Source organism: Myodes glareolus, chromosome 5 (assembly GCF_982192425.1).
Source record: "Myodes glareolus chromosome 5, mMyoGla1.1, whole genome shotgun sequence".
NCBI lineage: Eukaryota > Metazoa > Chordata > Mammalia > Rodentia > Cricetidae > Myodes > Myodes glareolus.
Window position 1 is genome coordinate 20,524,514 of NC_142030.1, and position 13,478 is coordinate 20,537,991.

Here is a 13,478-nt window from a genome sequence, read left to right on the forward strand (position 1 = left end):
TTTATTCATTTGTTCTCACGATACTTTAAAACAGGAGCTTTTAGCCTGGGACTTACCCATGCAATGACTTCATATCACAAGGCAGAGCCTGACTCCACTTTGAGTGTGCATGCTGAAGCAGACTCTACACTCCCACTGGGCAAGTAAGTGACCCACACTGACCCAATAGAAAGCACAAAGAGGACTGAGAACTCACTCACACCACTGAGAGCTCACACATAACTGAGAAGTAGCAACTACGAATTTAAAGTGAATGGGGAACACATGGGCACAAGAATCACCAAAACTACAGAAGCAAAACCAGACCTATAAACTTGGCAAGCACACTAGAGTCACGAAAGATGCTGGTCCCTCTCCCACATTGGCCACAATGGCACTGATGAACCTGTCATACACCCTTCACACTGTGTCAAGGGGTTAATAGGCACAAGACTCTGGATCTTCCCCTGGACTTCAGCTCCACATGGTCTCTATCGATTCACAGACCCACTCAGATGACTATCCCTCAGGAGTAGAAGGAACCTAGGAGCTCTCCCTGAACTTAACCTTCTGCCAATCTTCATTCAACTGGCTCAGCTTTGAAGGTTTCCAGCAGGTATCCAGGTGACTTCCTGAATATCTTATCATGCCCACATGGCCCTCACCACATCTTACTGGCTCTCTGCCTTTGCCTCCACTAAGGCATCTCTGAATACATCATCATCTTTAGGCTGTTTGTAGACAGTCTATAAATATTTGTTACTGTGTAAAGTGTAGCATGTGATCTGAGAGTTAACATTAATTAATTAAGATTAGACTGAAAAGACCTGTGATGGCCAACAGTCACTCAATCAGGTAAATAGGAATTACAAGGTAAAGAGCAAGCCAACACACAGCAAATTCTGACTTTGTGGAAAGATGCATTCATGAATATCTCTGCCAACAGCACCCTCATGTCAGCATGCAACACAGAGGAGAAATGTCCCCAAAGCATTCGGCTGGGAAGCTGTCACATATCACCTGCTCTGCCTATAAGATCCTATAAACACCAGAAAGATGCATAGCGCTGAACTGTGGCTGGGGGCACAACCGAGGTCAAACCCCAGCACCAACGAGAAAGACAAAACACACTAACTGAGAAATCACTACTCTCAAGAAAACAGCCGATACCAGCAGCCATTTAGATGAATATTCAGGATTATCCAGCAAAAGGAAAGCTTGAAAATCATGAAGGAAGAGCTGGGCTGAATCACCCATTTTAATAAACACCCATCACCCACAATCACAATGAATTGGGAGCCACCACACACTGTGGGCCAAACAGGTGATTCAAATTACAAGTTCCAGAAACCAAATATGCACCCACAGTAGGGGAGGGGAAACAGCTTTGTTTCAGCACTGCCCGGATCTATGAATGGCAAGAGATGGCCAGAACTGCAAAAATACCTTCAGGGGATTTGTGCTGACCATGGACTTCTAGTAAGAGCGGCCAGGCGCATGACTTCAATTTCTTCTGTAAAAAATACTGCCCCCACATCATGAAGATTAAGTGAATACTTACAAGACATTGACAGGAAAGCCAGGCATGGGAGCTTTTGTAAGCTTTTAAAGACAGAAGAACTGCACAGGGGCTAGCGGTGAAGTTCAGGACAGCACAAGATTAGCAGGAGTCAAGCCCTGGATGCAGAACCGGAAAGCGCCAAGTAAGAAATGGACGGCGACTTGGCCCACCCAGTACAGCCTGATACATGAGTCAAGGGTAGAAAAGAATACATCCTCTGAGGAAGACAGAAGAACATGAAAAGGTAGACACCACCTTGCTGCTTCCTGATCCACCTCCTGGTGAGGGATCAGCCTTGCAATCCTGCTGTTACAGCTGTGGGCCATGTGCCTCCCACACCTCCGCCAGGCTGCATACTGCATGACTAAGGCGGCAGAGCCAAGCAGAAGCCATTCTTCCTGTTAGTCACCGCCTGTCGGGTGTTTTGTTACATGGCGTGGATCGCACGGTGACCATTGCTGCTTGACAAAGTTCCAGCATTTCGACTGTGCAGACCACACTTATTCGGTACCATTTTACATTTATTTATTTATTGTTTGTTTGTTTATTAGTTTTTCAAGACAGGGTTTCTCTGTGTAGCCCTGGCTGTCTAGAAACTCACTCTGTAGACCAGGCTGGGCTTGAACTCACAGAGATCCCCCTGCCTCTGCCTCCTGAGTACTGCAATTAATGACATGGGTTACCACTGCCCGATTTCTATTTTTAATGCTCCTCACTATTAAGACCTTTCCATTCCAGAAAATTTTTATGGGCTTTGGTTAAGGATTAAAATGTGTACAATGGTAACTTTACTAAACAAATTAGTTCTTTGGAAAAATATCCCCCTCCCACTGTGAAACCAGGCATTCCAATATACCCTCCTAATTATACCAAGAACAGTACTGTTAGAGATTCACTAGACACACCTGATCCCAAGGATGAAAGGCCTACAATTCACATTCAGACCCTGAGCCCATAAAGATCAAGAGTTCAGTTAATAAATGAAGAGAAATCAGAATGGTACAGTGTAAAGGGAAAAGGGGAAGATATCAGACCTTCCCTTTGGGGAGCGTTATGAGGAGAGCATGCCCATACAGTAAGACTAAAAACTGTAGTAGGGTGTCTGCTCCTCAGAAGTCCTTTTCCCAAAGTCAGGCAGAGAGCTTGAGGAAAGTTCCTGCCTGAGAAGCCACCATCCTTACCTCTAGCAAGAGCAACTTGTGGCCCTCCCCGCCTGCTGTCAAGGCCAATATTGGATACTTCAAGCCACACCCCAGCTCATATGCCCCTCATCTCCCAATTAATCCTATGTGCAACCATACAGTATAAAAGGTGTAATCTTTTCTCAATAAAATGCTGCTGGCAACCGTCCCAATTCACCATTAGTTCCTGTTCACTTCCTCCTTTTCTCCCCGGATCCCCTGCGAACTCCACACATCCATCCTCTTTGGAACCTGAACCCCTCTGCTGAATGAGAAACGTGGCTAATATGCTCATGGAAGGTCAACTCAGGAACAGTTGAATGATTCCTCTTTGCCATACACAAATCAGCCAAGGCCAGAGACATCTCTGTCACTGCCCACCTCTCCAAAAGCATCTTCCAAAATCCTATTCAGGTTTATTATGGACAAAGCAAAGGGCTTCCATAGAAATCGGACCCTCTTATCAGCCTGCTCGGACACCTAACTCACAGGGGATGGAGGGAGGGAGCCCTCCCCCAGCTGCCAGCCATGACTATCAAAGGGGCTGCATCTGTGCCCTTCTCTGTGCTCCCCCATCCCGTTCAAGGTCAACTTCCTCTTTTATAAAAGGACACCTGCATTTATAGCTCATCCTTTTTTTTTCCCCTCTTCAGAACTAAAGGAAGTGCTATCAGTCTTTAATGTTCATCTCCTCTGTCCTTAGCCTTACATTCCCTATTGGTTCCCCTCTACCCATCACCTCCTTATTGCCCTGTCCTCCATCCATTTCTAAAGACACTGGGAGCACTCCCCTCTAAAGGAAAGGCAAAGCTCACAGCACTTTGTCCACTTACAAATTGCCCTAAGTTTCGATCCAATAAATATTTTGTGAACGTCTCGTTAGAAAAAAACTCAAATTCACCTTCTTAATAGTATGCCAGGAGTAAACCAACTGCAGCTTGCAAGTCAGTCTGTGCTACCCGCCTCCACCCCCACCTGTAAGCGAAAGTTTTATTAAGCAATACAGCCACATTTATAGACTGTGTATTGTCTGTGTAATGCACGTCAAAGCAGGACTGTGACTTGACAAAGTCTGTAAGGTAGTTCCTAAATTCTAAAATATTATCTCTCTCTGACTCTTAACATAAAGCGTTCATCATCCCCTTATCTAGACAACAAAAAAGTACACTAAATTTTCCAGGTTTCCAAAGTCCAGTAAGGCTTAGGAAGAAGGGCCTATGAGCGCCTCACAGGTTTGTGGCTTCTTAGTCACTGTGTCCCGATTCTACCCTTCAGTGGAAGAAGCCCAGTGGCAGCACATCCTGCTGATGGAAACAAAAGCTTGGGGAAGACACTTCCTACACAGAAATGATGGATACTCAGGCATAGCCAGCAAGGAAAGGAGAAGAAAATCATGACGGAAGAGTTGGGCTGAATCACTCATTTTAATAAGCGTCCACCACCCACAGTCACCATAGGGAACCAGCACACACTGTATGGATGCCAAATGGGTGACTCAAAGTACAAGTTCCGGAAGCCAAAGTGTGTATCTGAAGCAGCATGGTCCTCTCAAATGAGCAAACACAAAGAAAGCCTGTCACTGCCTTAAGAAGAGTATCCCCAATGTGTCTTTGAACCATTCCTGCTGTAAAAAGAAATGTTTAGTTAGCATGCAGAATAATGAGCTTCATTATGACACAGGCCTGCATGACTGAGCTACACATCATTGTACTTTGCTCAGACCCACCTCGTATCACTTTCCTAGGTAGACTCTTTCTTCCCACTCTTGTTACCCTTCCTCCCCACAGAGTCCCCATCTGCTTCTGTGTCTAATATATTTATATAATACAATATTTTACATATATATATATATATATATATATATAGAGAGAGAGAGAGAGAGAGAGAGAGAGCGCACATGGGAGACAATGTGATACCTTTCTCTCCTATGTAACTCTTTCATCCCTGTCCATCCCTTTGCACTCCTTTCTCTCTGCATATACTTCCTCCAGCTTTTAAGAAGAACATATTTTTAAAAACTCCATTGTGGAGCCAGGCAGTGGTGGCGCACACCTTTAATCCCAGCACTCGAGAGACAGAGGCTACATCGTCAACAGAGTATCCCCAACATTCACACACACACACACACACACACACACACACACACACACACACACACAGAGCTAAATAGCACAGTTATATTTGAGTGTGACCCTTCTGTAGAAAAAGACAGGGTAATGGAGTGACTACAGAACAGTTAGGAATAAAACATCAGGCAAGCAGGTTGTGTTCCCCTCCACAACTTGTAGTCACTCCTGTAGCTTTCCTTAGTCTTTCACTTACCTAAGAAAGGGTACAAAGACAAACAGAGACCCAACAGAAAGCTGATTCTCAGACCATGTAAGGCTCAAGTCCACAGTCCATAATGTGTTCCATTGCTCCATGTGTTTTCACGATTGCTGGACATAATAATGCTTGATCACTCAAGATGATTCACTGAGTACATTCTCTAGTTGTTCATGTCCTCAGTCACCTTTCTTACAATCCTGTTCTGCCCAAAGCAAGGCATTCTTGTGGAATGGTTCAGCCAGATTCTATAACAGTTTAAAGGACAATAGTGTAAAAAAGCATGGGCCAATTGCTGTGTTAGATGCTTTCTAACTTAAACACATTTAGTTCTTAAGATAATTCTCAGTCAAGATATGATCATTGAAATATTTTAATGTGATCCTGGATAAACATAATCTCTTCTTACATGGAAGAGATGGGATCGATATCTAAGTCTAGATTCTGCTCCCAAGCACTCTGAAGAGGCCTGTAAACATAGCCATGCAGCTCGGGGGAACACCTTCACATAAATTTGGATTTGCATTTGGACACTACTAGGTGAACAATTAGTTATAATATGTGTAATATTATAGGGAAATAGCAGACGTGAATAGACGAACATGGTGACTACAGGGTGGCATGTACTTCTGAATAGTGTCCTGAGAGAAGGAGCAGAACTGGGGCACAAGAGACGGCTCTGTGGTTAAGACGAACGCTGCTCTTGCAGAGGACCAAAGTTCAGTTCTCAGAACCCACATTGGCAGTCACAATCACCTATAACTCCAACCCCAGGAGATCTGACATCCTCTTCTGAGAGTTATGAGCACCTACACTCACGGGCACCTACCCACACAAACACCCATAGACACACATAATTAAAAATAAAATAAAACCTTGCAAAGGGTAAAACTTTCCTTGTATGAGCAGATTGAAGATGAGAAGCTGCCACTAAGTGATACCGTGAATGAGGAATCATAACAAAGATCAGACTAAAATTCAAAGACAAAAAGGTGGAAAGGGTGCCATCACACAGGAGCTGGTGGGATAGCTAAGACATGCAGAGACAGAAGACAGACAGAAAGGAATGGGCAGCACCTGGCTCCAGCTCCAGCCAGTAGCCCGAGCCATGGCTCCCTGTCAGGGAGATGTGGGGTTTTTCGTTCTTGTTTTCTGTTTTTGCTTTCCCTTTGGGAGGCCCACCACCCAGTTCCCAAGTAAACACACACGGAGGCTAATTCATACTTATAAATTCCTGGCCTTAGCTTGGCTTGTTTCCTGCCAGCTTTTTTTAACTTAAATTATCCTGTCTATCTTAGGCCTTGGGGCTTTTATCTTTCTCTATTCCTGTATACTCCATGTTTGGCTGTGTAGCGGGGTTACTGGCCCTTGAAGTCCTCCTCCCCTTGTTCTATCTAGTTCTTCCAGATTTCTCCTTCTGTTTATACTCTCCGCCTGTCATTGGCCATGCAGCTCTTTATTAGAGCCAGCAGGTGTTTTAGGCAGGCAAAGAGACACAGCTTCACAAAGTTAAACAAATGCAGCATAAATAAAGGTCATATACGTTAAAATAATATCCCCCAGCAGGGAAGAGACAGAAGACTTATGTCAAAAAAAAAAAAAAAAGTCTAGGTAGCCCAATGAAAGGGTTGGCAGTCCTACCCAAAGGATAAGACCAAAATTCTTGAAAGTTTTAAATCCAGTTTGAGGATTTCTTGGATCAGGGGCCTCTCTTGAGTGAAAAGTCAGCATTTGAGGAAGGTCTATGTTGTCATTCTCCGTGAATCACAGGGTTATGGCTGGGCAACATTTTGAGAACCTATTGCTTAAGTCTGAGCTACACTCGGAGCCTCCCAACAAGAGACCACAATTCAGAGAAGTGGGGACAATGTGTCACAACTCCAGAGTGAGGGACAGCTGAAGAGGAGTCCCTAAGAGAGGGATGCCAAGACATTCAGAAAGAAGTAGGTGAATGTCAACAGTGAAAGGTAGAAGCTCATTAGTCCCACTGTTGGTAGCTAGGAGTTGAACTCATCACTGTGGAGCCTCACTAAACTCATTATGAGGTCAGTGTTGGACACTGAAGCCAACAGTCTTCCATGATTTTGGGGGCTAATGGGTAGACCTCTGGAACTCCAGCAGGATCTCCGACTTCCACAGCCTAATCTCTACAGCAAGGACTCTAATGTTGATTGGGGTTTGAAATCACAGAGACTGATCCTACTGTGTAGATCTCAGTGCTACACTGGTAATCTCTGGAAATGGAAGGGTGACAGAATATGCCTCATCCACATGCTGCAAATTAAGTGTGGCCAGCAGCTGAGGAGAGGGCACCTGAACTGGCCCTATCCTATAGCCACACTGATCAAAATCTTGCATATCACCATAAAACCCTCATCTGGCAATGGATGGAAATAGAGACAGAGACCCACATTGGAGCACTGGACTGAGCTCCCAAGGTCCTTATGAGGAGCAGAAGGAAAGGGAACATGAGCAAGGAAGTCAGGACCATGAGGGGTGCACCCACCCACTGTGATGGTGGGGCTGATCTAATGGGAACTCACCAAGGCCAGCTGGACTAGGACTGAACGAGCATGTGATCAAACCGGACTCTCTGAACGTGGCTGACAAGGAGGGCTGACTGAGAAGCCAAGGACAATGGCACTGGGTTTTGATTCTACTGCAAGTCCTGGCTTTGGGAGAACCTAGTCTGTTTGGATATTCACCTTCCTAGAACTGGATGGGGGGGGGTTCCTTGGACTTCCCACAGGGTAGGGAACCCTGACTGCTCTTTGGACTGGAGGGGGAGGGGGAATGAAGGGAAGGGGAGGGAAATGGGAGGAGGGGAGGAGGTGAAAATTTTTAATAATAAAAAAACCTGAAAAAAATAAACCTTCATTAAACATGTAAAAAATAAATAACTAAATAAAGTTCACAAAGACTTTATCAAGTAACATGAAGGAAAATGTGCTGTTGCTTTTGTATTTTCTACAGCCCTGAAAAGATACAGAATAACAAGAGACTAACATGAGAAACCTTTAGCTGAAGTAGGTCAGTTCCTAAACTGCATCAGAAAGATTCCCCACATCAACAAACACACAAGCCTAAACAGAGATGGGTAGAATGTTGCTGTAAGATCAGGGGACAGCAAGAGCGGCAGGTACACGCCGAGCTCTACTGGGTTCTGTCTTGTAAGGAACTGTCCCTGGGAGAATTGTTCCTTGGAAATGCTCACAACAACCCTCTTCTAGAAATCAGCAGAGAGAGTAATTATCAGAAATATCTCTCCCCCGAGAGGAGCACATCCCCTCCCATCCCCCACTGACACCACAGTCTCTAAAAGGTTCAGTACGTTTGCTTCCTTTGTTGTTTGAAGAACAAATCCTTGAGTCTTTATTCACTAAGCCCTGGTGCTGTTTCTGACCTGCTATTTTAGAATATGGAACAACATTTCCCATGAGAGTCCTTTCAATTTCCTCTTTGTTTTGTGTTCATTTGGTGCCCGGACTAGAGAGGTAGTACACAGCCAAGGATACTGCCAGGAAGAAAACAATCCCTGTGAGCTGGGGAATGAAATCCCTAGTTTGTGTGTTGGTTTTTTTACTTTCATGCGACACTTAGCTACCTTCCAAGACAGCATAGTTAAAGAAGCGTTTTTGGTCTCTCTAACACCAGGGTGGATGGAGTAAGGCGACATGTAAGAACTTAAAAAGAGAAAGGCAAAGGATGTAGCTCATTGCTAGAACTGTTTGATACCATGCTTGGGGACCTGAGTTTTATCCCCCAGTATCACAATAATAAGTAAATAATAGAAACTTTTACATGGAGGAATAGGGTTATCTTGGCTTTTCAGTTTATTTCAATTTCACACTTACTGAGTACAAAGGATTTTAAGTTCTGAGCTTTAATTAGGAAAATAAAGTTAATTTAATAATAGTTTTCATAAAAAAAAGCAAGGGCCAGACAGTTATGTGAAGTTCTCCTGGGATAAAATGAACAAATTCACGCTCCCGCAGCTACTCACCCCCACTAGAGCAACAGTGACATATCATTGTTATCAAAATAGCAATCCCGTGGATGTTCAACATGGCAAATCAGTGGCCTCATCGTGTGTTCTTACAGATCCAGGATGGGGTGCTTCTACAGGGTGGAGGACTCCCCAACACCTACATCACCGCAAAGCTTCACTGCAGCCTGATGGCAGCTTCCCTGTTCCTTCAGTTAACCTTGCGTACGTCATGTAGTCTAGCACCTCCCCGGACCACAAGACCACGTGAAGCTTGGACAGAGTTACACACAGCTGGGAAAAGTGGCTGGAATCTCAGGGGAGAGTCCATGTCCCTGCCCCCACCCCTTCCTCCGTGAGGGAACATCAACAGGTTATATCTTGAGGATGTAAGTAGTCATAGCTGCTCTGATGAAGATGGCAACAGCTGCTATGAATAGATGATTGCATGCAATATAGACATAGCTAGTGTTTCTATTTTATTGTATTTACCATATCTCCAAAGTTCCATATTGGTATCTGCCAGAATGTAGCTCTACACTACACCACACTGTAATCCTTAAGTTCTGTCTCCAGAATCACACAGTTTCCACAGAGAGGAGACTGTAAAATATCGAATTCTTTCCACAGGAAAAAGATCTACCTAGCAGTAATTATCTGTCATTTAAAAGTCTTGAATAAAAAATAAAAATAAATCTTATAGAAGGCCCACAAGTCCTTTTCTTCTTGGTTTATTATAGTTTCAAGATTTAGAGAGGTTTCTCACAAACCAAAGCTGAAATATCAGAATAGTTTATGAGGGTTCTTCTGCTCATACTAAAGAGAGAGAGAGAGATGGCAAAAGAACACAGGTTAGGATTGGTAACCCAGAGGAAGAAGAGAGCAGCAAGCATGGACACTTAGTCATGTGGGATCACATATTAATACTCTTTGGTTCTGCGGACAAAACCTTACTGTGTAGCTCAGGATGACCTGAAACTCTTGGTCCCCCTGCATCAGTCTCCCAGGGGCTGGGATTATGGGCATGGGGCACCATACTTGGCTCTATAACCAGCTCTTGATGCTCAGCATCTGTTCATATTCCCTGCCGTTTGAGGTCTGTTTGGCGATACTGGAAAAAATATAGTTACCCATGTGGTCAGAAATCCAATGTCCTCAAACACTCCTTTCTTGAGCTTTGCACAAAAGATCCAACCAGACCCCCTACCCCCAGATTTCTCATGAGAGATACACAGATGAGAACTCTGGCCTGTCTCAGGTTAGGTGCATGCTTCCCAGCACTGCACCACACAGGCACCGCATACCTGAGAAAGTTAACACTCTGGCTGGAAGATGCTAGTCCGGCCGTGCAGGTATTCATGATGAGTTACAAACATGCCTTCTGCGCTCCACACTATTAAGTCCTTCTGAGTGGAAGCCCGAATAACAGCAGAGGCTGCTGCTTCTTCTTGGCAGCGTTTACTGCACAAATGAGTTGAGAAAATGCACAGCGCTCTAGTGCCCATGGAAACCTGTGACCCATTGGGACTCGTATTTTACTCTTTGGTGCAGCTTCTGAAGGAATGTCTGTGGCCAGCACAGAAATAGTGATGTATGAGGTGTAGTTCGGTGACAAACACTTGCCTATGCATGTTTAATCTCCACCAAAAAGAAAAATTTCAAAAGATCTTCAAATCAGTCCCGGTTAGATCAGGCTAGAAAACTACAAAGAGGGACTATTTGGATTATTGTTATTGTTGTTGTTGTTCTTTAAGAGAAGTTTGCAAACTATATCTAATGCCATAGTCTAAAGAAAAATATAGAAGTAGACAAGCTGGGCCCTTGAGTGGCCCAGGGGAAGAAGCCTCGCATCACGTGTTACTTTTAAATTACAGGACAATTGGGGCAGACACACATCACAGCTGCTCCTCCAACTGCAGTCTCCCCCACAGACAGAAGTGGATTCTCCTACTTACATCAAAGGGAGCTGAACTCGACCCAGCGTTCTGATTACATGGTTCCCTGAAGCAGTCACTAAAAGGGAGCAGAAGGCCCATGGCGATGATCCGCGAGCAGAATTTCTCGGCTTCTTCCGGAGGCCCGTTCTCCTGCTGGCTGAAGAGCTTCTCCAACAGAGTCCGCCCTGCGTAGGAAACACAGTCATTAGAGGGGGGCTGGCAGATCACCTGGCTCAGAACTCTCCAGAGAGAGGACAGTAAACATTACCAGTGAGCAACAGTCTCCAAGGCTCCTTGTGTGAAGAAGGGATCCTAATGAAGAAAGCTGCAGGATGAAGACAGACACCACCTACGAAAAGGCACAGGGATGTGCTCTCCCAGGTTCCCAAACACCGCCTGCCTCAAAAGAGAGTAGTCTCTGTTACACACTATACATTCTCCACCTAAAAGGAACCTCCACCCTTCTGGGATTTAATTAGGCAATGCTCCTTTTTTTTCTTTCTTTCTTTTTTTTCTTGTTGATTCTCCAGGGGATTCTATGAAGAAGTGAGTACCCCCAAACTGTCACCCGTCGGGCCTAGATGTGTCGGAGACTGACATTCACTGTCTCACACCCAGTACTAGGGGAAGGCAGAGAGCGAGGTGCAGACACAGGCATCAGTCCCTAAAAGAAGCACGAAAGTTGGCCAGGAAACACAAGTCATCCTGAAGAGGAAACAGAGAGATGTTTGCAGTTGCTCCGTAGAGACAACTACGTGTGGGGTCAGTGGTTAGGACAGCTGGCTGCTCTTACAGAGGACCCTGGTTCTGTGCCCAGAATCCACACGGTGGCTCACAACCACCCATGGCTCCAGTTCCGGGGAATCATCTTCTGGCCTCTGCAGGCACTGCGTACATGTGATACACAAACATACATGCAGGCAAAACACCTGTGTACATAAATTAAATGATAAAATTAAAAGTCTAAAGAATGTTTAAAATAGGAAACAGTTCTATAGAAGGTATACATTTAAATATTTTATTATTTTTTCAGAGAAGAAGAGCACCATTGAGGAGGGGGGGAAACAGCAGAAAGGGAAGGTTCTAGAGGCATCAAGACAGGCAAATGGCAAGACAGACAGAATAAAAGTCTGTGAGCTGCTGAGAAATAAAGTAGACATCTATAACATTGACCCTCCCTGCAAGGCTCAGGGAACGTCAAGGAAGATGGGCAGAAAGACTCTTAAAGAGTCAGAGCGTTAGAGGACTGGAGTGATCCAGCGTCACCTAGGCATGACAGTAAGGGCCTGCTATATTCAAAAACTCTCAGCAGCTATGGTTGCCTGCATAACATCAAGCCAGTCAACGTTCTGGCATGGGTGGGGAGACGCACATAAGCCCCGACCCAGGAGCCGTCATTCATGGATGCCTGCTAAGTGGGGACAGGCTAAGTTTCTGCTAGGGATGTAGGTCCCTGGAAGATTGACCACACTCATATGAGGTCATCAGTTCTCAAAGAAAGCTAAAACTAAAAATTATTAAAAGATTGACAATTGAGAGAACCAGTGGCAGAGAGAGACTGGAAACCCAAAGACCATAGCTTACATATAACCAAACAGCGTAAAAAGAAGAAAGCTAGAGAAGGTGGGTTCTGTGTAAATGATCTAGAAAGAATGGATATTTTCTTGGTTCAGGGCCTTGGATCCCAGAGTTTCTCTAGCTTTCTTGCCCACTTACTCTCTTGAGTGCCTTCCCTTCTCTGCCTTAATAAACCACATCTATTTCTGTTACTTTCCATATTCCCCTGGCCCTGCTCTTTCTTCTAGAACACAAATTTCTGAAAATCTTCATGTGCACCCTCCAAACTCTGACCGATGCCTATAATACAGTAAAATACTAGCAACAGAGTCTAAAAGACTGGGTCCTTCTGGTCCAGGCCTCAACCTTCCCTGTGCCTTAGAATCACCCTGGAAGAAGAAAGTGATGGGCACCCTGGGCACCAGTACTCCATTGGTCACTGTTTGATTCTAAAGATAGACAGGCATGAGAGTCAAGGATTCAATCCTTAGTCATTTTTAGCTAATACCTGGAGTTGGAGTTCTGGTGAGCTGGCTAAATTTCTGTCCTCCCCCAGTCTCACGTATTATTGAGAACAGGCTGCAGGTCAAGAAGAAGTTCCTCTTCAGGCGGACTAGAAACTGGCTAGACAGAAGACAGCAGCATCACTAGCTGCCAGACCACCTCAAACGTCAGCATGCTTCCATATGTGTGCTAAATGGCCCATCCTCTAGGGTCATGACAGGTGACAACTGCCATGGCAGTGACTAGAAATATTATAAAAGGAAAGAAAAGAACTGTCACTCTAATTCCTAGGAAACCTCTGACAAGACCCATATAAGACGTGACTCTCTTTATTCGCCTATGCCTGTCCCTCACTTCTTTTCTACCTTAAAGAAAACCTCTTCCTCCCAAGGGCTGAGAAGCTAATTTGCAACTTTATCTCTCATTTCTAATTGTGGCCCAAAGTAAAA

General features: G+C 44.7%; 1 protein-coding gene across 2 annotated transcripts in view; it reads right to left on the reverse strand.

Annotated features, from left to right (window-relative positions):
• Fmn2 (formin 2) overlaps positions 1-13,478 on the reverse strand; it is a 279,413-nt gene that overhangs the window by 236,775 nt on the left and 29,160 nt on the right. For both annotated transcript variants that reach the window (XM_087906102.1, XM_048436401.3), the window contains exon 2: positions 10,987-11,153. In XM_087906102.1, coding sequence (XP_087762228.1) covers positions 10,987-11,153 — 167 coding nt within the window. The remainder of the gene's footprint in view (positions 1-10,986; positions 11,154-13,478) is intronic.